The sequence below is a fragment of the Mirounga angustirostris genome, unplaced genomic scaffold, assembly GCF_029215605.1.
Source record: "Mirounga angustirostris isolate CCGP_5_RB_7025 unplaced genomic scaffold, mMirAng1.0.hap1 SCAF_9, whole genome shotgun sequence".
Classification (NCBI taxonomy): Eukaryota; Metazoa; Chordata; class Mammalia; order Carnivora; family Phocidae; genus Mirounga; species Mirounga angustirostris.
In genome coordinates, this window is record NW_026991717.1 from 111,062,906 (window position 1) to 111,089,233 (window position 26,328).

The 26,328-nt window shown below is 40.6% G+C and overlaps 1 protein-coding gene and 1 pseudogene across 2 annotated transcripts; both read left to right on the forward strand.

Moving 5' to 3' along the window:
* Positions 1-1,938: 1,938 nt before the first annotated feature.
* Positions 1,939-10,389, forward strand: GARIN2 (golgi associated RAB2 interactor family member 2). The gene is made up of 4 exons (XM_045870791.2): positions 1,939-2,107; positions 4,603-4,802; positions 5,521-6,058; positions 9,116-10,389. The coding sequence occupies exons 1-4, from the start codon at positions 1,949-1,951 to the stop codon at positions 9,458-9,460; spliced, it is 1,242 nt and encodes a 413-aa protein (XP_045726747.1). The 5' UTR covers positions 1,939-1,948; the 3' UTR covers positions 9,461-10,389.
* Positions 10,390-11,202: 813 nt separating this feature from the next.
* Positions 11,203-13,671, forward strand: LOC123841112 (rac GTPase-activating protein 1-like; annotated as a pseudogene). Its single transcript, XR_006790169.3, has one exon. The product of XR_006790169.3 is annotated as a rac GTPase-activating protein 1-like (transcript).
* Positions 13,672-26,328: the final 12,657 nt, after the last annotated feature.

Sequence of the window (26,328 nt, forward strand, 5' to 3'; positions counted from 1 at the left end):
CCCATCTCCATCCACACTCCGTGCTCAGCCGGCCTGTGACCGCACATTTCTATCTCCGGCACCCGACCCCGGGTGGAGTCTCCAAACCCAGCAGATCCCTGCGGTGCCCTCCCGCGCGGCTCCTCCCGGGGGAGGAAGGTGAGTCTCCCCGGATCTGCCGCTTGTCGGGTCCCTGCTGGAGGAGCAGGGGCCCGACTGCACCGCGGATCACGGTCAATGGCAACCCCGAGCTGAGGGCCCACGCCTGGGCTCCGCCTCTGCAGCCGGCTTCCCCGCTCCGATCCCTGGGAGCTCTGCCGCACTCAGGCACCCCCGGTCTTTCTGTGACCCCAAGGGTCCTGAGACCACACTGTCCCGGAGGGTTCCACCCCCCGCTAAGCCACCAGAGTGACGTCCCTCAGCGGAGCAGACGTTTAAAAGTTCCGATTTTGTGCTCCGCGGCTCTATCACTTGCCAGAAGCGGCCGACGGAGGCCCCTCCCCCGCCATCTATCCTCCCGAATATCGCCTCCGAGTCACTTCTCCGCACGTCCTATCTTCCAGAAAGTGGTCGCTTTGCTGATGAGAGAGTTGTTGCTCTTCTTTTCTTCAATCTCCTGTTGAGTTTGTAGGTGTTCAGATTGGTTTGATCCCTATCCAGCTGAATTCCTGAGAGGAGACGAAATCCAGGTCTCCTACTCCTCCGCCATCTTGCTCCGCCCCAAAATGAGCATCTTAAGAGTGCTACTTCATAGTATTTTTGATAGTCCATGTAAAGTCTTTGCTGCCTGCTACATATCAAGCACTAAATAAATTTTATTTTTATTTCTCATCCCCTATGTTTTAAATGGTGGTGGTGGTGGTGGTGGTTTTCTCTCTCTCTCTTTTCCTGAATGCTCTTTCTTTTTGTCTCATTCTTTTTACACTTTAGCTTCACTGAACTATTTTACTTGCTTGCTTTTCTTGATTCTTTTTACTTTCCCTATATTTGTTCATGCATAGATGTGCTAAAGGAAGGCACTGAGTTGCCACCAGCAGGAGGTCTGATGGGGAACTCCCGTGCCCAGAGTCATTGCTCATAGGATGTCAGGTAGCTGTGGTCTCTGCATCCTGTGACCCTGGCTGGGACAGCAACAAGACATGTCCACTACTTACCTACTTACTTAGCCTGAACAAAAGGGGAAAACAAGCCTCTGAGAAAGGACTGAGGTGTAACTATATGCCCCCAGTGGAACACAGGACAGCTGCTTGCCAGTTAAGGACCCCTCCTCTAACTGACATAGGCTTGGTGAAGAGGGAAGGGGGTGACCTTTTGAACATATGAACAGAATTACATTCTGAGGCCTTGTTCCCCTCTTGGAATTCGGTCACTTCTGGCTGATAAAAGGTGAAATCCAATGATGCAGAGCCCCTGTTCCTTGTTGAAGCAATTTCTGGAGAAAGTCAGAGCGAGAGAACGGAGGAGATAGACAACAGTCATTGATTAGGTAGAAAGCCACTATTTACCTGTTAACCTAGAGCTAAGCATCAGTCAAGGGTGAATGGTCAGGAAAAGATGTTCTCAGTTTAGTATAGTTTTGATACCCTACTTACCAAAAAAAAAAAAAAAAAAGTATTCGAGAATTCTGCATAATGGGAAGTGTAGTGGTACCATTAATTAGAAAGACAGAAAATGACAGTTTGGGGGATGTGACACATGTGTTTCACGACCTCCTAAAGAGGCCTCTCCTAACTGCCTTCATTAATTAGGGTTGCCAGCCCCACACCCCAGGCTGCATAAGGGCAGGAATCTTACCAATCATGTTCAGATGTATCACCAATGCCCAATGCAGTGCCTGGCATATCATAGATGTTGATAAAATTTGTTGAATTAATGAGTAAATGAGGCAAATTTATTATATTAAATTTTCTCTGTATCTGTTCATTGTGTTTCCATTCCCTTGACTTTTTAATGTTTGTATGTAAGCACCATGAAGAAGAACAATAGGAACTCTACCACAAGGATCAATGAGCAAGATGCCATCTCCGTCCCACCCTCCCAAGATCCAGGAGATCTTCAAAATATGTTGAATGGAGGAGAGTATGCCGCTTTTGTATCTCCTCCCATATTAGAGAGCAATTTTATCCAGGTAAATAATAGTTGAGCCCTGAATTAAGTTCCAATAACTTCAGTGATTAATTTTCTCAAAGAAATTGAAAAGATTAAGAGGAGAATTATTTTAAATGCGATAAAGGAATGCGTGAGACAATTAAAGGGAACGATTTTGGGACTTTAACCAACCTAAAATAATTATAATGGTAAGGAAAAACTCATTTCAAATTTTCCCAGCAAACTCTCACCTAGGAATTCTGTTCTAACTCCATCATAATTGTCATTCTATCATAATCTTCCCAAAATGACATGAAGAGATTACAGGAAATTCAGAACGTCCTACCACAGGAAAGCATTCAGATAGCTCCTTTCTTAGATTTAGAAGACATTTTAAAGAATAACATCTATGACACAACTGGGTATGTAGCTCTTAGTTCTGAAATTAAAAGATAATTGTCAAATTGTGAGGGAGAAGAGTTTTCTTCTCATAAAAATATACCTACATTATGAATGAAACTACATTTCAATGCATTTGAGAGCAGTTCTCGCTTTTCTCTAAACACTCAACATTAAAACCTTCAGACAACATTAAAGGGGAAATGAGTTCACTGTTGCAGGCCATACCCCTAAACTGCACAGTGAGGCCACGACCAAGTGTAACACGAAACATACCCATTCAAGCAGCTCCTCAGCTGATTCTACAGAGGGGAGACAGGGGAGACAACAGGTACTTCTTCCATAAATGTGTTCTCTGCCCTGATGCCTTGGGCTTGAAGGAGACCTCCTCACCTCCAGAACACCAGAGGCAGGTGTTTAAAGAACACATTTAAGTAATGCCCAGAACACATGTGATAAGTCATGATTTGATGATTTTACCTTCTATATGCTTCTTTCCTACTAATAATCTTCCTATTTTATTTTTCACACTTCTTCCTACACTCTTTTCAAATAACCTTTTGCAGGCTCTAATGAACCCTGGGGGAGGTAGGTAGCACTCTATAGACAGACATGCCGCATATCATAATTGGGTAAGTTATTCCCTTCAACATACACAACCTCTCATGGTTAGTATGTCTTTGGCAGCAAGTTGCCACAGGTCCCTGACCCGACTTTAAACAAAAAAGAACAACAGTTATGTCAAAGTAAAAGAGCCACAGGGCATCAGCTCACTTGCAGGGAGTCTTCAAGGACCCAGGTCCCTCTCTTGTGCTCTATCACCCTCGAGTTAGCTCCCCTCAGGACATTACAGGCAAACAGGACAGTGACAGTTGCCAGAAACAGAAGAGATGCTCTCATCATAGCACCTTTCTGTGAGGACTGAGAAACCTTTCCCAGAGGCACCAGGAGGCCCCCACTGTGTCTCATTGGCCAGGCCTAGGCCACATTGCCCTGCTGAAAGCAAGCACTAGCAAGGGGATGAAAATCACCATGACCAGTTGAGGTTTATCAGTATTTAGCCCCTGAGCCAGAGCACCATCCCTCAGGGGCAGTACTAGATGGATTCTGGATTCTGTTAATCAGGCATGGCTCTGGGCAGGTCCATAGTATGGGCTGCAACCTCTTTCTGACGGGATATATATATTATATATATATATATATATATATTTAGTGATTTTTTGTGTGTTTTTGAGTTAATGTACAGCTGAGAAACCAGGTGTTGCCCCTCTCTGGCTTCTTTCACATCCCTGTCTGGCCACTTTCCAGTATTCTTTTCTTCCAACTGGCAGAGATTTTACTGGCCAAGATTCTTGGACTTTGGGATTTTTGCATATGCTGTTCTTCTGCCTGAAAATCTCTCCTGTCCACCCAGCCAGTTTAACTCCCACATTGTTCGGGTCTCAGCCAGAGGTCTCTTCCTCAGAGGAGATTTCTCTGACCCTATGTCTGGGGTGTGCTGGAGCTGGCTGACTGGTAAGTGTCCAGGAAACCTGGAAGTCCATTGTTAAACACGGGTATTATTAAAAATCAAATCATATAAACTCATGTACTCAAACCTCATTGTTCCTATTATTTTACAACATTTTACTATTATTTATGCTCTTAAGGTTACAGATAAAAGAGTTTGACAAAGGTCAATGAAGACTTCTGTAAGCATCAATTGACTATACTGAAATAGAAATAAAGAAAGCTGTGTATATAGCATTATTTGTAAATAATAAACATATGCATATCTTCCAAGAGATAGTTGTTACACATTTACCAGCACACCACTACCGGTCTCCCCTTTTAAATCAAGTCTCCTGCTATATGCCTTACAGCACAGCACCCTGAACTTGTACTTGGTAATACTTCCTGCAATAATAGTTAGTGACATACTTGTTTAATGTTCACCTTCCCTGATAGAACCCCTATGGCCCAGGGACTGTGTCTGTCCGTTCACTGTGGTATCTCTAGGAATTCACTTCAGCAAGTGATTGAACAAATGCATCATCACGGTTCATTTCTACTTTATTTCCTACACTGCTCAGGTAAGTGCAGTTGTCCGGGCCATGCACTTTAGCAGAAAACGCCTCTTCCTGTTCTCTGCCTTAGGTTAACAGGAGAGGTGAATCCATTTACCTTCATAACCGAGCCAACTGGGTGACTGTAGGCATCTGCTCTTCCAGTAAAACCCACAAGACCCCCAATGTGATGCTTCTGGCACATCTGACCCCTGAAGTTCAGAAAGATACAGAACCCCTGTTTCAAAGTCTCCTGACATCTCCTTCGCCAGAGAACCTGGTGCTCACCAGGTGAGTTACAAAGGGAAGAGGCTAAGGATCTCTCAGAAAATATGCTTTACCCCTGAGAAGCTGAAAATAAAAACACCAATGGCATTTGCTCCAAGGGAGCTTCTCACTTGCACTCTGCTACAACTGACAGTCAGTCATGTCCTTAAAGTCTGGGAAAATAGCTTATGACAAGCTAGCAGTCAAAGAGGTATTTAATTTTTAAAAATCAAACCTAAGTAACAGCAACTGAAGATCCATTATGAACTGCCTCTCTAGAACAGGTCCTTCCTTCCCCAGCATCCCAGCTTCCATCAGAATTTGCTCTGGTCTTGTCTCAAGCCACTAACTTGCTATGTGACCTAGAGCAATCACTCAACTTCTCTCAACTTTGCAGGATTAACGAAGCCCAACAACCTCTCGTGATAAGTAGTTGATACTCTGATTTTTTTTAGTTCATCAGAGTCTTAGGAGTATGATTTGAGTGAGATGGCCCCAGGGAGCCTGGTTCCATGTGCTAAAAATCAAAGTTTTGAGCCTCAAAAGCTAAGGGCCAGATCTGGGAACATGGTGGCCACAAGAAGGTACCGCCCAACCCCACGCCTGCCCCAGCCTGGGCCTGTCTGGGAAACAAGCCTGTTGTCCTGCATCTCACTCAGCAAACTGCTATACAACAGAGAAGGAAAGGCCTTTTTTTAGGTCTCCAGTCAGGCCTTCAGACGACATTTGTGTTGGTTTTCAGGTTTCTCCCTCTGCAGTTTGTGACTCTTTCTGTGCACGATGCTGAGAATATGCGCCTCAAAGTAAAGCTGGTGAGTGGTCGAGCCTACTACCTACAGCTCTGCGCCCCGGCATGTAAACAGGACACCCTCTTTTGTCAGTGGGTGGAACTCATCTCCCTCTTGAATGACGAGAAAGCCAAAGCTTCCAAACTGTCAGAAGTCTCAAGCCTCTCAGAAATCACAAATAGCACAGACATCACAGGCTCGAGGGACATCATGGATATTGCAGCGTTCACAGCTCTACAGAGCCCACCCCTGTGCACATGTTCAAACCCCGTACATACTGCAGAAAGCACTGATTTCTCAGATTTCACAGATGATGTCACCGACATCACCGATGTCACAGATGTTCCAGAAAATGAGGTCAGAGAGGCCCCAGATATAAATATTGTCACAGAAGTCACGGAAGTCACAGACCTCTGTGACGTCCCAAACTGCTCAGAGGTCACAGTGGTGTTTGAAAATGATGACATACTAAGGGCCAAGCAAGAGGAAAAGGTAAGCGACATGGCAGACTTTCATTCTTTAATAATCAAGAACAAGAGTGATAACCAAGATCACTCTTCTTGGTTAGCTCCTTGACACTGGTTATCAAAATGCTATGGAATGTGCTCTGAGTAACCTAATTTTAATAATGGGATATTAGCCCTGAGCCCTGGTATAAAGGAGTTGTAGGATGTATCCTGAACGAGGCAGGGACTATCCTTACCATCAAATTTAACCCAGTGTCAGAAAGCTATGGTGGGATGGAAGGAACTTCAGGACCAGGGTCAGAAGACCTGGGTTGGACTCTTGCCCTGCTGCATAGCTGTTTGGCCAAACCACTGGAGCTGCATGAGCTGCATGAGTTTCCCCGTCTCCAAAATAAGGATATTAATGTCACATAACGGCTATTTTAAGGTTTAAATGTGTATAAAAGTATGCACTACATTGAAGGATGGGGTGAAATTTCAATGGGTAAAAGTGAGGGTGGATATAGAAAAATAAAGTGCCAAAAGAAGTGAGTGGCTTTAGAAAAGGCTAGTAAGTGGAAAAACACAACCGTATCCAAGAAAGTTTAGTTCAGTTTGGCTGGAGCATAATATATGTGGAAAATATTAGGATATAGTTTTGGAAAGTTGTTTGCAAACCTTGAATGCCAAATCAAGAAGCGTGGACATTGCTCTTTGGGCAAACTTTAACCATAAAAACCCTCTGTGTGAGGGAGTGAAGGAACTGTGTTTTTAGAAAGATTAATCTGATGGTAGCATCGATTGTAGATAAAGGCATAAGTTTGAGGACCTACTGCTGGAAAACCTCCATGGGGCCCGTGATAGAAAAATCATAAAGGGCAAGGATAGACATTTTACAGAAGAAGAAAACTGCCAATAAATACACTGGAGAAAGTTAAACCTCACTAGTAATCAAAGGAATGCAAACTTAGAAAAAAAACCTATAAAACTGTTAATTGAAAGAATAAAAATAGTCAATGTTAGTAAAGGTGTGGTCAACTTGGGATTCATATAGATTCATGGTAGAGATAAGAATTGGCCCAAACTTTCTTGAAATCATTATGAATCAAGGGCCTAAAAATGTTTATACCCTTTGACTCAGTGATTCCATTTCTAGGAATCTTCCTTAAGGAATTAGTCAGAAATAAGAATGAAGATTTAGCTGTAAAGATGTTAATTATACCAAATCTATACCATGTTTGTCAAAATGAAATAATGAAAATTTGGAAGGAACCTAAACATCCACCACAGGAGAATCACTAAACTGATACAAATCCATGAAGGGCAGGTGCTGTATTAATCTTTTTCAGGAGTGATCATCGCATCTGACAAGATCATAGACAGTCAGTAAATATTTGTTAAGTGAAAGACTACTCTGTAGTTATTAAAATTGTTGGAAAAAATTTTCTTTACCTGGAGAAATTTTCATGATTGAAAAAAGTTGAGTGAAAAATGAAATACCATCCCTATTATATAAAAATACATTTATATGCTCACAAGCAATAGGAGGGGGAAAAGTCATATTATTAGCAGCAGTTTATTTCTAGATTGTGGAATTATAGGCAATTAATGTTTTCCTTTTCACACTTTTCTGAATTTTCTGTTTCCTACAATAAAAATAATTTTAAATCCAAAAAAATTCAAGCAGTTTTACACACAATTTTTTTTTTTTAAGATTTTATTTATTTGACAGAGACACAGCGAGAGAGGGAACACAAGCAGGGGGAGTGGGAGAGGGAGAAGCAGACTCCCCGCCAAGCAGGGAACCCGATGCAGGGATTGATCCCAGGACCCCGGGATCATGACCTGAGCCGAAGGCAGACGCTTAACGACTGAGCCACCCAGGCGCCCCTTTACACACAATTTTTAATGACATGAGGAAAATGCTTTTAATAAATTGTCAAGTGAACAATGTAGGATATAGAACTGAAATGTTGTCACAAAGCAGACACATAAAAAATAAATAAAAAGACAAAAAGCCTGAATGAAATGTGCCATAGGAGTAGTTATTTCTTGCCAGTGGCCCAAAGCAAGCAGTAATTTTCTCCCTTTCACTTTATATCTTAAAGGATCTTCTAAATATTCTATAATAAATATGTAAATTATGTGTTACATCCACTGACGGAAAAAAAAGAGTTTTTTCCTTAAGTAGGAGGGGACTGTATTATTTTCCAGGGAAGTTAATAGAGGTGGTGGATGAGGTGGTGGCTATGGGAGGAATGCGCAGATGTGAGAGGACAGTAGAGAGACACAGTGTTTAGAACCAGCTGATCAATTGCTCAGAGGCCTGGGACAGATTCTGAGGAAGGCAGTGAGTGGCTAGGAGAGGTGGTCCATTAATACAACCCAGGAAATTAGAAGAACAGGTAAAGATTTTATGGTATTAGTTTTAGGTATAGGTTCTAAGTCTCTTGAAAAACGACCTCTTTTGTCTTAGTGTGAACCTCCTAACTCATGTCACCTATTAGATACTCTTTTTTTTTACGATTTATTATTTATTTGAAGGAGAGAGAGAGCATGCGTAAGCAGGGGGAGGGGCAGAGAGTGAGGGAGAGAAAGGGAGAGAAGCAGACTCCCCGCTGAGTGTGGAGCCTGACACAGGGCTTGATCCCAAGACTCTGAGATCATGACCTGAGCTGAAATCAAGAGTCGGACGCCTAACCGACTGAGCCACCCAGGCGCCCCTCACCTATTAGATACTTTTAAATTAAGAGCAACATCAGATTGGGGAGGAAGTGGCAAGGTATTTCTAGACAACCTTCCTTGCCCTGACAATTCAGAAAAAGGAAATGCTATAATTAAGTGCTAATTTTCTGGTGTAAGCGGACGGACAGTGGTGTACCTGGCCACATGAGCTTCTGAATGTGCTGTGTCAGGTCCCAGACTATCAGCCTCCACACAACACCCAAGCCTTATTCCCTCAACATTGCGCCTGTGTACTTGAGGGAACTCAGTAGATACGAATGAAATGATTACTGTATTAGATATTTTTGCTCCATAAATCATCTATTTCTGTGTGAGTTTCTTCTGTTACCTGATTTGCTGCTGTTTATTATTTTCAAAGGAAAGACTAGGAAACACTCTGAAGTCTGGGTGTCTACGAGATGCAAAAACTAAGAACGAGCTCAGAGAACCCTCAAAACATGTCACCATCTCAAACGTAACATTGACTTTCCAAGGTGAACAATGTTTTCATACTACCTTGACTCAAGAAGAAAGTGAGACAAGTTCATTCAAAGGGATGTGTGCCAGATCCTCTGAAATAAGGACAACTGAATTTAAAAGCACAGCTCTCGAGGCTGAGGAATCCAGGTATGTGAGGCAGGGAAACTCCAGGGGTGCTGAGACGGGGAGTAATGTAAGTAAGTATATGCTCTCAAGTCTCTGCCACTGTGGCATTTGTTGCTGAAGATTCTCAGCTATAGCTACAATGAATGATGACATAGTCAACTCTTGATTATCCACATTTGGTTTAACCTCACCTAATTTTTATTTTCCTGTCAACTTCTCACACCATGCAGCTCACATTCTAGACTACCTGGCATCAGCTGTGTGTGCTAAAGAATATAGGATAAAATCAGGGTGTCCACGTTTTGGAGTTAAGGCACTCATCTCCCAGAGTGACTTATGGATGCTCTTCCTTTTATCTTTGTACTTCTCTCCATGTTCTTCTCTACATATTTCTTATGCTTTTCTACATTTCCAACAAACAACTTCATAATCTGAAAAAAATTTTTCATAATTTTATTTATTCTTTTTAAAGATTTATTTATTTAATATTTTAAATAGAGAGTGCAAGCAGCGGGAGGGACAGAAGGACAGGGGGAGAGAGAGAGAATCCTGGAGCAGGCTCCCAGCTGAGCACAGAGCCTGACTCACAGGACTCCATCTCACGACCCTGAGATCATGACTGAAGCCAAAATCAAGTGCTGGGCGGCCAACCGACTGAGCCACTGACTGAGCCCAACTGACTGAGCCCCTGTTTTCATCATTTTAATACTCAAGTGCAAGCTGAATGTGAGAGAGCACTGCTGTATTCTAAAGATAAAAGTTAATCCAACCATTTCAAAATAACACCTAAAAAGAAACCAGAGAAACATGTAGAATTTTAAATGCTTACTTGAGCAAGAGTGAAATAGGGAATGTAATGAATTATGTCTAAAATCTTTTTAAATATAAAAAAACAAGCAGGAGAAAACAAAAACCAAAAAAAAGAAAGAAATGAAAAAGATTATAAGTAATTTGAAGTGCTATGGAGTTCTTCAAAAAGAATGACAAAACAGGCAAACCACTGGACAATTTTTTTAAAAAAATGATAAAATTAGGGACGCCTGGGTGGCTCAGTCAGTTAAGCCTCTTGCCTTTGGCTCAGGTCATGATCCCAAGGTCCTGGGATTGAGCCCTGCATCAGGCTCCCTGCTGAGCAGAGAGCCTGCTTCTCCCTCTCTTCCCTGCTTGTGCTTTCTCTCACTCTGTTTCTCTCTCTCAAATAAATAAATAAAATCCTTAAAATAAATAAATAAATAATAAAATTAGAAATTTAAAATGTCATCATCAACTAATAAGAACAATAGTAAAATGTTATTGAGAAAGATTATATACAACTTTTCTTTAATAACTTTGAAACCCTAAGTTAAATAAATGACTTTAACAAAAATGCAAGAGAACATTGGCACTTGAGATCACAGAAAAAATTTATCCAAGAGCTCCCATAAAAGAAAAAAAACATAGCTGTGACTTTTACTGGACAGTGTTTTAGATACTAAGAATTACCTCTATTTAATGTAAAGTTTTCTTTTAAATAATAAAAAAAATTATGTTATGTTCTCCTAATTTTTTGAAGTAAATAATTTGTCTGGATTATAAAGCCTGAAAGACAACACAAGAAAGAAAATTCTTGATTAATCCTACTTAAGACAATAAATGTTAAATTCATAGAATCTTAGCAGGCAAAATGTAGCGAGCTTAATATAAAATTAAGGAAACTGTCAATATGTCATTGTTATTTCAAAGAAAAGCAGAAAAAAATCGTGGATGCCTTAAATACATTTGAGAGACTTTGATATTCTTGATAAAGAGCCACAAAATGCAGAAGAGTTCTCCTTTAGCATAGTAAAGAATATTTATTCTAAACCAGAGCCAACATTGTTTTTAATGAAGAAATTCTAGAAGTGTGCTACTTAAAACTTAGAACAAATTGGAGGTGCGGAGGGAAGTAAGAGGAAGGCGGCCCAAGCGCGGCCAGGCGGACCCGGCCAGGTGGGCGCTAGAGGCTGCGGGAACAGATGGATACGACGATGCTGAATTTGCGGAATCTGTTTGAGCAGCTTGCACGCCGGGGGGAGATTCTCAGTGAAGGAAATGAACTCCAATTCATCCAGTTGGCAAAGGACTTTGAGGATTTCCGTAAAAAGTGGCAGAGAACAGACCACGAGCTGGGGAAGTACAAGGATCTTTTGATGAAAGCAGAGACTGAGCGTAGTGCTCTGGATGTTAAACTCAAGCACGCAGCAATCCGGTGGATGTCGAGATCAAACGGAGACCGCGAGCTGAGGCTGACTGCGAAAAGCTGGAAAGACAGAGTCAGCTGATTCGAGAGATGCTCATGTTGACACATCGGGCAGCATTCAGCTAAGTGAGGAGCAAAGATCAGCTCTGGCTTTTCTCAACAGAGGCCAGCCGTCCAGCGGCAATGCTGGGAACAAAAGATTGTCGACTATTGACGAATCTGGTTCCATTTTATCAGATATCAGCTTTGACAAGACTGACGAATCGCTGGATTGGGATTCTTCTTTGGTAAAGACTTTCAAACTGAAGAAGAGAGAAAAGAGGCGCTCTAGTAGCCGACAGTTCCTTGATGGTCCCCCTGGACCTGTAAAGAAGACTCGTTCCATTGGCTCCACAGTAGACCAGGGGACATGAATCCATAGTTGCAAAAACTACAGTGACTGTTCCCAATGATGGCGGGCCCATCGAAGCTGTGTCCACAATTGAGACTGTGCCATACTGGACAAGAAGCCGAAGGAAAACAGGTACTTTGCAACCTTGGAATAGCGACTCCACCTTGAGCAATAGGCAGCTGGAGCCAATAACTGAGACAGACAGTTCCAGCACTCCACAGAGACACATTAGCTTTCCTCATGATTCACTTGCAGAGAGTGGCTCAGAGCCCAAACACTAAAATGGATGTGGCCAATCTGGCTAAAGTCTTTGGGCCTACCATAGTTGCCCATGCTGTGCCCAATCCAGATCCAGCGGTAATGTTACAGGACATCAAGCGTCAGCCCAAGGTGGTAGAACGCCTGCTTTCACTGCCCCTGGAATACTGGAGTCAGTTCATGATGGTGGAACAAGAGAACATTGACCCCATGCATGTCATTGAAAACTCAAATGCCTTTTCAACACCACAGACACCAGATATTAAAGTGAGTTTACTGGGGCCTGTGACCACTCCTGAGCATCAGCTTCTCAAGACTCCTTCATCTAGTTCCCTGTTGCAGAGAGTGCGCTCCACCCTCACCAAGAACACGCCCAGATTTGGGAGCAAAAGCAAGTCTGCCACCAACCTAGGACGACAAGGCAACTTTTTTGCTTCTCCGATGCTCAAGTGAAGTCACATCTCCTATTACTTGCCCGCATTCCCTGGCTGCAAGGAAGGGCGCACCTGTATTCTCTGCTCTGCAGCCTCCTGTACTCATTACTACTTTTAGCATTCTCCAGGCTTTTCATCAAGTTTAATTGGGCCTGGGGGTTTTATTAAAACTATATATATCTCCCTCTCTTTCTCCTCAAGTAATGTCATATCAACACCTTGTGCTGTCGTTGTTGGGAGCTTTTAGATGGGAGATCTTTACAGCGGTAGAAGGGAGAATATGGAATTCATTGTGACTGGGGGCGGGGGGGGGGCTGGGGCGGGCACCTCCCTTTGGCTTAAAGCCAAATGCTGCTCATGACTGATCCCTCTCTGGTGTTATTCAGAACGAATTTCCATGAGACAGTGACAGAAGCTGCACCTCTTTGGTTAAGACTGACTTGTCTCAGGGTGGGAGGTGGGAGGGCAGGGTAAAGAAAGGTTGGACAGAGGATTTAGGATGGCTCCTTCTGAGAACTTGGAGGTCCCCTTCCCCCAGTATGAACTCAGCTGTAACGTGGAGCCTTCATAAAAATGGATAAGGTGAGGACAGAACCAGTGATGGGGGTGTGCTTATTAGCTTCAATTCGGATTGATTAGGTGTAATAGTGTTAAGTGGCACAACCTTGTAAAAGTGATACTACAACTTGTATTTATCTCTAATGGGCCTCTGGCTGGACTTTGGTTTGCTTGGGGTCAAAGCCAGTTTGTATTTCAGTTGAATTCGTTCTGATGCTTGACCCTCCTGTCCCCTTGTCCATTGGAGCCCGACTTCTAAAGGTCCTATGCCGTCTATTTGGCGTCCCAGTTCACAATTAAGAGTAGGCTATAAAGGGACATTGTCAATATTTTGTGTGGCAAGAAAAGCCACAGTCATTTTGTCTTTGCACTTTGGTTGCTAAAATCTTCCTATGGAACATAGCCACATCTAGATAAATATGAACTTTTTCTTTTATTAAAATTATTTCCAATGTCTACAAAAATGCTTTCTTCTGTAGAATGTTTTTGACCCATAGTCACTTTTGTCTGTAAAACACCTATTTAGAGTAATATTTGGAAAAAAGTAAATCGTATTTTCAAAGGTTCTGTGAGGTTGGTTTTCTTGTCCTGGAAGGTAACCTTCAACGCCTTTTTAAAGAAAATATTTTTCCTCAGAAAAAAAAAAACAAAAAAACAAAAAACTTAGAACAAATTAAGGATGTTCCTATTAATATTTCTATGTGATATAATTTAAGGGAGTCTAGCAATTGCAGTAGAACAAAGAAATATGATAGATAAATATGAGATTTTTAAAAATCACTCTTTGCAAATGGAAATACATATTTAGAAAATTTGAGAATCATCAAACATCTTGGTTTGTAAACAATTTTAGGAAGGTTACAAATTATAAGATAAACTCACAAAATATTGTTTGTTTCATGATTTTTATTAACAAACCAAAAATGCGCTGAAAAAAGAATGTATTTTTCAAAAGCAGCAATAAAAATCAAATATTTAGTGAGAGTGATAAGAGTCCTGTATCTATGGAATTATAAAACTCTAATGGCAGAAACACAAGACAACTTCAATAAGGAAAACTAAGCTCTCTATCTGGGCAGGTATATTTAAGACAACAGAGATGATAAGGCCTAAATTAATTTAGAAATTTAATCCAGTACCAATTATCTCAGTATATCTCATAGAAATTGTACAATTATAGAAAGTATGTGGAAAAAATAGGGTAAGAATCTCAAGGAAACCATTAGGGCTGGAAAATGTCTAGAGGGACTCAGCTGTATAAAATCTTAAGCCATATTATAATTAAATGGCTATCAGAAACACCAGTAAAAAGCTTAGGATATAGAAATTAAGATAGTAAAAGAGATTCAAACTGATAAAGGTTCAAAAGAAACATAAAAAAAAGCAAAAGTCTAGAATATGTTGGTCAAAGATATATGTTGTACCACAAAAAAAAATTTCAGATAGGAAGAGAGTCAAATATTTTAAAACTAAAATAAACTAGAAGAAAATGGGATGGTTGAATTGCCTCAGTTACATAAGAAAGACCATTTCTCCTCCTTCGAAGCGACAGAAGAAATTTTCAATGGCAAAGTTTGATTCATTCATTCCATAATATTCACTGAGCACTTTCTATGTGCTAGGTGTGGGGATACGGCTGTGAAAATAAGTTAGAGGCGGTTTCATTCTAGTGGAGGATATAGATAATACACAAATAAAATTCATTATTCCAGCTGGAATGTACTGTGATAAAAACAAAAATAGAGTAACAGAATAGAAACAGGGATTTGAGGAGGAGGAAGGATATCTTATAGTGGTCAGGGACAGCTTCTCTGAGGAAGGGCAGAGATCTTGGGGAACAGAGTTCCAGGCTGATTGATTGTATATCAATTATAAATATCTGTGCCCCCAAATCATTTTAGGTAAATAAATACATAACAGTACAACAGGAAGAGAATAATAATAACTAGATAATCTATAATGGTTTTGCCTCCCATATATAGATAAGCTGATGGGAATTTGTAAAGGATCCAGTTAACAAATGGGTTAAAGTTATGATTAGGAAATTTACTCCAGAAGACAAACACTTAATGAGGAATGAATCTCACTAATAATTAAAGAAATACAAGTTAAGCAATTACCAGTTGGCTTTCAATTAGCTGTTAACTATAACACTGATGGGGTCACTGTACATGGTGGGAACTTTCTAGAGTGATTTGGCAATTCACACTACAAATGATTATACCGCTTGACTTAACAGAACATGTGTCAAAGAAGTAATTCCAAAGGGAAAATAACTTAATTGAACACATGTTTTATAGTTCAAACCTGAAAGTGATCTAAACAACCACTGGTGGAAGAATAGCTAACCAGAAAATATTATGTTAATTTAGTGGAACAGCAGATCCCCATTAGGGAAAGAATAGAGAATTTCAATAAAAAGACCTATATGACTAATAGGAACTGCAAGCTAGAAAAGTAAAATTCTGAAAAATGTATATACAATGGTATTTTATTTCTACAAAAGGATGATAAGAAACCACAGTGTTTGGGCATAGTTGGTGATTAAAGGAATTAATATTTGTTATAGCTATTGATAGATGTTTCCATTAAACTTTTATTGTACATAATCATTATTATGATTACATGCATAATTTAAAATCAAAACTGATGCTAAGAGGCTTTAATTGGATACATTAATTGGAAGACATAGCAGCTAGAGAATGAACTTTGCAGTCAGACAACCCTGGGTTCAAATCCTGCTTCCTTTATTCTTGCACAAGTTAAATTAATTTCTTCAGGCCTCAGTTTCCTCATTTGTAAAATAGGAAAATAGGAATAACACTGACCATGTAGAGTTGTTGCAGGGATTAAATAAGCTGATATTAAAAGGCTCACATGTCAGGCACCTGGTAATTACTCCAAAAAAAAAAAAAAAAGAATTGATTAAAATAGGGAGGGAAGGAAGGAGGAAGGAAGAAAGGGAGGGATTGAGCGAGGGCCCACAGATTCTAGATTAGATTGAACACAGATCTAACATAGTTTTGACTTACACTGAATATAGTAGAAAGATGATTCTATACCTCTGAAGTAACCTTTCTACTATACCATCCAAAAACTGAACCCAGAGAACTGAAGGGAAAAAGCATAAAACTGATTAAATACTTTGAATGCAGTAAAGAAATTGAGGTTATTTAAACTGAAGAGAAAAACTGTAATAGGTGACAATTACCATCTTCAGTGTACGAGGAAGTACAGATTTAAGGCTAAATTTAAAAAGTGGATTTAAGGGGTGCCTGGGTGACTCAGTCGTTAAGCGTCTGCCTTCGGCTCAGGTCATGATCTCAGGGTCCTGGGATCGAGCCCTGCATCAGGCTCCCTTTTCGGCAGGAAGCCTGCTTCTCCTCCCACTCCCCCTGCGTGTGTTCCCTCTCTCGCTGTGTGGATTTAAAGTGAAAATTATTGTAACTAAACACAAAGAAAATTTGATTACATAGTAAAACAATATAGCAGACAACCAAACAATAAAAAATAATTAATGGATATCATTGATTAGATATTAATAAACAATAGAACTAATTTCTGAAGGTTGTAGAACCTTTCTCCCTGGAAACTTCTCAAAAACATGCATCAGGCCATTTGTCCTGGATAGACTTCAGACATTCTCCTGCCAGGGATCAAGTCCCATTTGTGTTACGTATGTAATTTTAATCTACTGCTAAAATAAATGACAGAACGTATGGTGAAGTCAAATATAAGTATGTTCTGGAGATTCCTTAAAGGAGTGGAATGGAATGGAAACAGTTAATACACCTGAGTATGTTGTAGGGTTCTGAGAAATAGACTTATTAGATGCTCAGTAAATGATCACTATTGTCACTAATTATTCATTTCCAATAGTGTAGATAAAAGAAAGTTGGCTATTCTGTCTCAAAAAAAAACAAAAAACAAAAATAAAACCAGAAACTCTTACTCAAAAAATATCTTAAGCAACTGAGGATTAGTTACTCAAGCTGGCTTTCTTTTTAACCTTTTTTCCTGGCTAAGGAGGGGTCGAAAAAAGCAAAGGAATATGGGTGATCCTTAGGAGAACCACAGACCTTGAAATCAGAGCAATGTTTGCTTTCGCTTCTGGACTGCCACAATTCTGGAAATTCTAGAGCCTCTGGATCCAAGTGCCAACACATCCCAGGTGTTGGTAGATCTGGATAATGATTTCAGTACTTTTGGCTGTCTACTCAAACAAAGCATTAATATCTAGGGCTTCTTTGCCAATGATTCGCAATGTGTGGTTGGTTAGCATCATCACCTGGGAACTTGTTAGAAATGTAAATTCTTGGGCCCATCCCATCCTCCTGAATCCTAAACTCTGGCCTTCTGTGTTATAATAGACATCCAAGTGGTTCTAATGCACATTCAAGTCTGAGAACCAATGCCTTATGAGAAGCCAGTCCTAGACACAAAGGAGAGTTTAGCAAGAATTACTCTCTCATGCGGGCTTCTCCTGGGGTCCCATAGCCAAAATAAGTATTCCTTTTTATAGCCAGAGTAAGAACTATCAGTTCAAACTCAAGGGAGCCTTCTTCAGGAACTTTTCCTATATGACCAGGAGCTCTGAAATTTGGATTAAAAAAAGAAAATAAATAAATAAATAATTGGTTCAATGTTCAAGAAATTATCCTGCTTCGGATTGAGGGTGGAGAAGTAGCTGAAATAATATCCCCCAGAACACTGAGCTGTTATTTCTTGATGGTAACAACCACTGAATTCTTTTGGGGAACTAAACAATGACCAGAAGGGCTAATTGGTCAGTCTGATGTGTTAGAGGAGAAAGAAGGACAAAGACAAAGAAAAAACCAGGGGACAGAGTAAGGAAGGGAGATGGAAATATCAACCATCAGTTCAAGTAATGATAGGAGAAAGGAATATAAGACAGAGGGGATAGAAACAGGTGCCACTCAGTAGGAAATGTATTTCGCTACCACACATGAGTATGGCTTTCACAGAAAAGCATAAGATGTCTAAAAAACAAGATAAAAAATGAACCCATTCAATTTAGCAATGTATTCTAAATAATAACTGATCAGGCCTGATCACTGTGATGTCTTCCTTCTGTTTTGTTTCATCCATATGTCTCCAATTCTATGACCTGCCCTTATCTGAGGCTTCAGAAACACCATGATTCAAAATCTCACGAAGTTAACTGTTTACGTCATTTCACCTTCTTCTTTCCTTGCCCTTTTGCACATAATAAATGCCCTAAAGCATGAGATTAGCCTTTAGTGCATTAAAAAAAAAACTTTATAAAAGTAATAGGCTTTACTTTTTTTAAAGTATAGTTTTAGATTTACAGAAAATTGAGCAACTAGTACATAGAGCTCCATATACCCACCCCTCTGCCACCTCCTTACCTACCTCCCCTACCTCCAGTTTTCCCTATTATTAACACCTTGCATTAGTGTGGCATATTTGTTACAATTAATAAACAACATTGATACATTGATAATAAACAACAGTGATACAATCATTAACTATAGTTCCTAGTTTAAGATTCACTCTTTATGTTGCACAGTTCTCTGGGTTTTGACACATGCAGTGACATGTACCCACTATTACACACAGAATAGTCTCACTATCCTAAAAAAATCCTCATTAGATTAGCTTGTAATAGCTTTCTAAATACTAAAAACTGTAAGGATAACTTAAATTTTTAGGATGTAAAATGCTCTGTAGGTACAACGTTTTGTTAGTCTAACTATTATGATCACAATTAGAAACAATGAGAAAATGAATTCCTATATAAATGGCAAACATCAAAGAATTTTAAAGATAAAAAGGATCTTGAAGGTTAGCAAATCCCAAATTCTTCAAGGCCCTACCCTTCTGTCTGTCAGCTTCCTGTATCATTCATCTGCTGAGTCTACTAGGAAGAAAGAAAGAAAAAGAAAAAGAAAGCAAAAAACAAATTTTGGTTCCAAGCAATCCTCTTAAGCTCAACTTAATCAAGGATGGATTCTTTTTTATTGCGTATTTGCATCTGGAACATAATTACTAGCTAGAGCCTAATTTGAGAATGTTCAATATGAATGAAAGATGTTATATCTAAAAACAGAATGGAATTCAGTTTATTCCTGGGACGTTTGTAGGGTTAAGTCAATATCCTGTGAGAGTGATAAGTAAGTTCTATCTATTTTTCTTCTCCAAGACCAGAGATTTCAGTGACATTTTATAACCATGTACTTTGGGAAAATGAGAAAAAAAAAATTAAAGGATGACCTTGTTGAATATTTTGCCCTCAGATTTATTAGTCTTTAAAATGTAAATTGAGCAATTTCAATCTAGATGAGTGAAAGACTATGGAGATGTCTATAATGTCACTTTAGTTCCTTTAAAAGTGAAGGATTTACTGTATGAAGCATTTATATTCCTTCTCATACCCTGACCATAGTGCTACTATGACTCTTCCCTTTGTTTTATTTATTTATTATTTTTTTTTATAAATTTCTTTTTTTTTTTTTAAGATTTTATTTATTTGACAGAGAGAGAGAGAGAAAACAAGCAGGGGGAGCAGCAGACAGAGGGAGAGGGAGAAGCAGACTCCCCGCTCAGCAGGGAGCCCGATGTGGGGCTCGATCCCAGGACTCTGGGATCATGACCTGAGCTGAAGGCAGACGCTTAACGACTGAGCCACCCAGGCGCCCCCTTCCCTTTGTTTTAAAAAGGATAATGTCAGGCTTCATTTTAATTTGCACCTATTTTTTTTTTTTTAAAGATTTTATTTATTTGCGAGAGAGAGAATGAGAGACAGAGAGCATGAGAGGGAGGAGGGTCAGAGGGAGAAGCAGACTCCCTGCTGAGCAGGGAGCCCGATGCGGGACTCGGGGATCATGACCTGAGCCGAAGGCAGTTGCTTAACCAACTGAGCCACCCAGGCGCCCGATTTGCACCTATTTTTTAAAGTACATTTACTCAATATTTCTCAGTCTCTTAAAAACTTTTATCACTAAGCTCAACCTTCATGTAAATCACCAGACCTATTTGGTGAAGGCTACGTGAGCATTTATTTGCAAACTCCTTAGAAAATTATTAATTTAACCTCTGTTTCAGAAAGATCCATTGTAGACCGCCACCTGGGATTTCTTTGCCAGACCCCTTAAAACGGATCATAATTATGTCTCTATACATTTATCTGGGAAGCTATTGTCTGAGGGTAATTATTCTTCCCAAGTGCTTTCTTTTACTCAAACTGCAATGCTTCCCAAAATGCCCCCCGAAAATGTAGCCAAGAAACAAAGATTTGGTGAAAATCAAGTGACTGAAGTTTATGTTTCAGCATGGCAATGAGGTTAAGAAAATAACTATTTTAATTATTGTTATTAATTTTAAAAATCAGGAATGCAGAAACCTTCTTTATCCAAAGGCATTTCTGAAAGTGAAATGATCTGAAAAACTGACAGCTAGCCTCCTATTTGAGCCCGTAAACCATAAGAAATGCAGTTACTTAGGCAAATACTTGGGCATGTTATTTGCCTGCAAAATTTCCTAGCGCTGTCGCCCCCATGAGAGCCATAGAGATTGTGATGAAGAAGCCAGCAGAGGTGGGTACCTTCTAACGCCAGGCACCCAGAATCCCTCCCATGTCTCTATGAGAGCCTATATTCCCAACACAAGGGACTCTACACAAGCCCCTGGGCAGCAGCAGTTAGCTCAGTCTCAACCCCAAATGAGTTTTCAGACACTGGAGAGGCACAGGATGGTGATGCCCACAGCCTCACGTTATCTCATACCCAGTCATTCTCTTCTAAATATTTGTGGTTACGCTGGCAACATTTTGAAATGTGCTGTTTGTTTTTACAGGAGCATGAGAACTGATTCGGTCACCTCAGGTATGGAAGAAATCCCACTACATTTCTTTGTGATCTCTGGTATCTGGTAGTCACCTCTGCGTCTGGGAACAGAGTAGTTAAGAGCAAAGGAATGCAGCGAAGTGTTTTGATGAATTCCCTTTGCTCCACTCTGAGTCCCACAGTGTAGGAACTCTTCCTCAAAGCCTGTCCACACACTAGCTTTCAAGTAGCAGGCATCTTGGCATTTTTTCTGTGCCGGTAGAGTACTGAATCCGACTCACTGGGCAGGAACCACTCCCAGGCCAGCTCTGCAGGCAGAACCCAAACCACAGGGCCTTTTCTCCTTGCTGATTTGGAAGGGGGGTGGTGTACAACTAAATTTCTTGGTGAATCTAAAATCATCTCACCCCTCTTTTCTTCTTACTTGCGTCTTCGGCTTCTGCTTCCTTACCTCTTCCCACGACTCAGGATCTTTTTACTTCTTAAAGACAAGTTTTGACACGGGAGTTGTCATATGGGCACCAGTGGACATTGTGTCCCCTTGCTTGCTGCTGACCCACCTCTCAGCTACTGCCTAAGTGGGGGGGGGTGGACCTCAGCTCCAGTCATGCGCATCAAAGAACACATGGAAGGAACAGAGGGGCACATTTCACTGGACTTAAATGGAAAGAAAAAAATATTTGTACTTTAAAAACCAAGACCGCGTGAAGGCAATTCTTAGTCACATTTTCAAGAGTCTTACCAAAAAAAAAAAAAGCGAACAATTTGAGCATAGGTGTTTATATAAGTGGGATTTTTGTCTGTAGGCCTTCCCACTGGGGTTTAGTGTCCCAAAGTACCCGAAGAACTTCACTGAAATGTGGTTTCACCTATAGTCCAATCTGTAGTACTGAACCTGAGAACACTGTAGGGAAATGCCATTGTAGTTTAGAAGAAAAATACAAAATCTCCTTTGCAGTATATAGAGTTTTCACCTATCGATTTCTACTCCAAATTTTATTTCAAAAAGAAATCGCAGTAAGTTGATAGAAATTCCAGAGATTTCCAACAGGCAAATATTTTCCTCTTTTAAAAGTAAGGATAAATCATGCAGCAGTCTTATCACTAATAGCTAATTACTATGTTAGCATATAATTAGTACAATAGCATATAACATCCATTCTGAAGCACTAGTTATTTAAGCCTTGGGAATTTAAAGTTAATGTAGGATGTTGATAGATTTAGTTTCATTCTATATATGACTGATTCTTTCACCTGTCTTCTGGCACAAACTCAATTTTGTTCAAATGAACAAGCATTTATATTATATTTGAGGCACTGTAGAGAGATTAAAAATAGATAACAGGACATCGCCTGGCCTCAAGACATGGGCACAAATAACATAAAGTGGAATCTTATGGGTGCTTTAAGAGAAAGAAGTGGAGAACCTAGTTTTTGCTCGAGAGAAAAATCATGAAAGATTTATGAAGGAAGGAGGCAGTCTTTGAGTTAGGGAAGGGGAAATAAGAATATCCTGGATCTAGGGTATAGTGTGAGCAAAATCAAAGAATGGGACAGTGCGAGGTTTATCCATTTAGGAACAGTGAGAGATGCAGCTGGAAAGCAAAGCAGGGCCAGATTACGGAAGTCTTGGGCCATGCTGGGGAGTTTGGATAGTACAGTTTGGTAGCTAAGGAGGAGCCACTGAAAACCAGAACTAACAAAATTAGTGTTGTATTTGGGAACGATTACTCCAACTGTGATCTCCAAGAGAGCTAGAGGAGGCTACAGATAGGAAGTCATTAGAATAGTCCAGGGTGGGGGCGCCTGGGTGGCTCAGTCGTTAAGCGTCTGCCTTTGGCTCAGGTCCTGATCCCAGGGTCCTGGGATCGAGCCCCATATCAGGCTCCTGGCTCAGCGGGGAGCCTGCTCCTCCCTCTTCCTCTATCTTGCCCCCTGCTCATGCTCTCTCTCTCTCTCTCTCTCTCTCTCTGTATCTCTGTGTCTCAAATGGATAAATAAAATCTTTAAAAAAAAAATAAATAAATAAAAGAATAGTCCAGGATGAAAGGTGCCCAAGTCATGAACCCGGTGAAAAGGAGTCAGAGGGCAACAAGGACGTGAATACGTAGTTAACAAGATTCGTTGACTGACTACCAGTGGGGACAAGAGACAAAAAACAAAACAAAACAAAACTAACCAGAGGATGACAGAGTTTGGGAAACAACATAGCTAGGAGGTAATGAGTCCATGACACAAGCTGGGAAAATGAATTCCAGGAAATCTGGAAGGAAACGATGAAGAAACTAGCTGTTAAATACTGCACCTAGAATGAAAAGTCCCAGGTTTGAGTTCTAAATTGCATTTCCTCTGTTCCACGGGTGTGTCATTTAAAGTCTCTGGACCTCAAGCTTCTTCAACTATCAAATATGTGTGCATATGGGTGAGGGATTGAAGTGGGCGTGTTTGGTGTCTCAAGGCCCTTTTAGCTGCTATGATGTCATAAGCTGATACGTGCGTGGTCCTGGGGGCCCATCTTTATAAATTCAGCAACAGCTTGAAATGGGGCTCTGGAAATCAGGAGTTCAGCAAAGACACAGCCAACATGCAGCCAAGTTCCACGCTCAGCTTGTTAAATCACAAGGGTGGTACGACATACAAATTTGGCTTGCAGTTATCACAAAGTATTAATTATTTTCCCCGTTTGTTTTCTTTCACATACTTTTTCATTCTTCCCACTTCTCTCTCTGTCTTCCCATGTTTTCTGACTTAGGCTTACATAGTTTTTCCATTTTCCCTCTGATTGGCATTTCCTTCCCTGTTTCCACACTCCTCTGAATCACTTTTCCCCCCTTTCATACTTACTCACATTTTACACTTCTTACCCCAAGAAGAGCAAAGATTAGAATCTTACTCCCTTGTCCCATTGAATTTAGACTGAATGTAGATGAAAAATGAGTCGGTGAATCTGATTTCTATTCTAGGCAGCAGAAACTAGGAACTGCTCCCCACTGCAATTAAACAAAACCCTGGTCAGGTTCACATTCACCCAACTCCGGGACCACACTGCCTGGGGACCATGGTCTCTTATTCATGTCTCAAACCTCTCAGCAGTTTGACACTTTCCTCCTTTCTGAGTAAGGCTTGGTAAAGTGGCACTTCACATGTACTGTTTTAATGAGAAGGCTACAGGGCAGAGCCCAGATGGACACCGTCTCTCTGGATCTGGGTCCATCTCTCCCTTTTCTTAACTTTTAATTTCTTACCTATCTAGGTTTTACTGTCCTTAGCTCTGCTGATCTCTTTATGGGGAGCCCAAATTTAGGCTTACCTATGGTCCTATGGGATTTTCCCAGGATTGTAGGCAATTAGGTAGAGGATAGAGAGCTGAGAAGGACGAGAGGGGAAAATTGCTTACGAAATCCTGGGCATGTCCCCTTCATCCAAACCCATCTTTCTGTTCCACTTTCCTCTGAACTATTGCAAATCAAATTCCTTGCAATCCTAAGCAGCCAGGTTCAGTCTCTATTTATGAAACCCAGTCTAAAAAGAGAAAGGGTGGGAGGACCCTAAAAGAGAAGCTGTTTGTGAAATTTAACAATGGGCTCCATTGGAAAGAATAAAGACATTTTTTAACTTAAGACCAAATTAAGTTGTCTCTCCTTCTGTGCTTTTTTTCTCTCCTGCTTCTGGCTTTCTTCTTTCTTCCTCACTTCCCTCTCTCTCTTCCACTTTCCCCACTATTTTTCTTTTGCCCTCTGGCTCCCTCCCCTCATGTCAAATCTACTTCCCTCAATCTCATGCCTCATCTGTCTCCCCTTTTCTCAGGGGAATGGATGTGAGGAAAGGAAAGTAAAACAGAAAAAGAAAAGGCCAATGGAAAAAACATGTAAGACAACCAAAAGGTAATTTTTTTTTTTTACAATTATAAGTCGCTATAGCTATAAAGGACAGATGTGACACTTGCACAAGAAGTTGTCAACAAATTGACTCTTTGAACATGGAATCTTATTACTTCTATTGTAGTAACAATAGAGGTGGAATGGGATGTTGAAAGTTTGTGGTGGTTTCCGCCCTAGAATCCTTCAAGGGTCAAAATGTAATGTCAGCACATGGATTAGAGGGAGTGTCAGGTGAGGCACTGGAAGAGAATTGCTTGCCGTTGCTTTGACACGTGATTCCGTCATTCACATTCCTACTCTTCCTGTTTGCTCCCTCCTCATACTCTTGGCAGGAACCACTTGGCCATATCTCAGGGCTCTGCTGTTGGAACTGAGGTGCCCACCCTTCTGTGTCACTCTGCCACAAAAGTTAGCTTAGCACTTGGGCACTTATCTTATTAACAGGAACTCACCCAGATGCACACCATGGGCGAGAGGTAGTGCACCAGAGGGAGACGGTGTGGCCAAAAAATAACAAAAGTCCATGCATGATAACACCCTGGTTTCTCCACACACTCCTCAGTCTGTGCCTGCTCTTCTGTCATTTCTTGCCCCCTCCCCCCAATAATGTTTTCCCTGGTGGTAGTGGACAGTGACGGAGCGGCGCTAGGATAATGCGTGCTGGGACCTCTGTCCACCTAGGGAGAGTCCCAAGTCCTGTCGTTTCTCAATATATTACAGAATTTAGAAAGAAAAATTCACTGGAAGAGAGCTCAATATTCTACAAGGATTTCATCCTTTGATGGATATATATTCTATAACAATGAAATATCAAATATTAGGGTCTTATTAAGAGAGCAGCAAATGCAAAGAAGAGCAGAAATAATAATATGCATACCATATTTAAATCTTGGCTTCTGAAATTTAAAAAGTGGCTCCCAAATATTTAAATTGTGAATTGCCAATATATAAGAAAAAGTAGGTGGTTTTTTTAATGGTGAAAAAATTTTGTTACTGACAAAGGCTTCATATTATCACAACTGAAATGTGAAAGTTACTTGGCCCCTTATTTACAATGAGCATGTATCATGTGTATGTAAATATATACATATGGCTTATTTTGGGATGCAGTTTAGGACAGATTAAGGACTTGCAAATAATTCAGTGACCCATCTATAAATTTTAAAGATTAAAGGCCCATAATCTTAATCTTGACATCTTGATTTATTAGATTCTTACATGGGTAGAAATGGCTTTTATTTATCTTTTAAGATTGTATTTATTTATTAGAGAGAGAGTACACACATGAGGAGGGGGAGGAGCAGAGGAAGAGGGAGAAGCAGACTCCCCACTGAGCAGGGAGCCTGACGCAGGCCTGAATCCAAGGACCCAGAGACCATGACCAGAGCCCAAGGCAGATGCCCAACCTACCGAGCCACCC

Excerpts from the sequence above, each read along its gene's own strand:
- GARIN2 (XM_045870791.2), top strand. The coding sequence starts at position 1,949 with ATGAAGAAGAACAATAGGAACTCTACCACAAGGATCAATGAGCAAGAT. Across the intron at positions 2,108-4,602 it reads TAGAGAGCAATTTTATCCAG|GTTAACAGGAGAGGTGAATC; the intron begins GTAAATAATAGT and ends TCTCTGCCTTAG. Across the intron at positions 4,803-5,520 it reads GAGAACCTGGTGCTCACCAG|GTTTCTCCCTCTGCAGTTTG; the intron begins GTGAGTTACAAA and ends GTTGGTTTTCAG.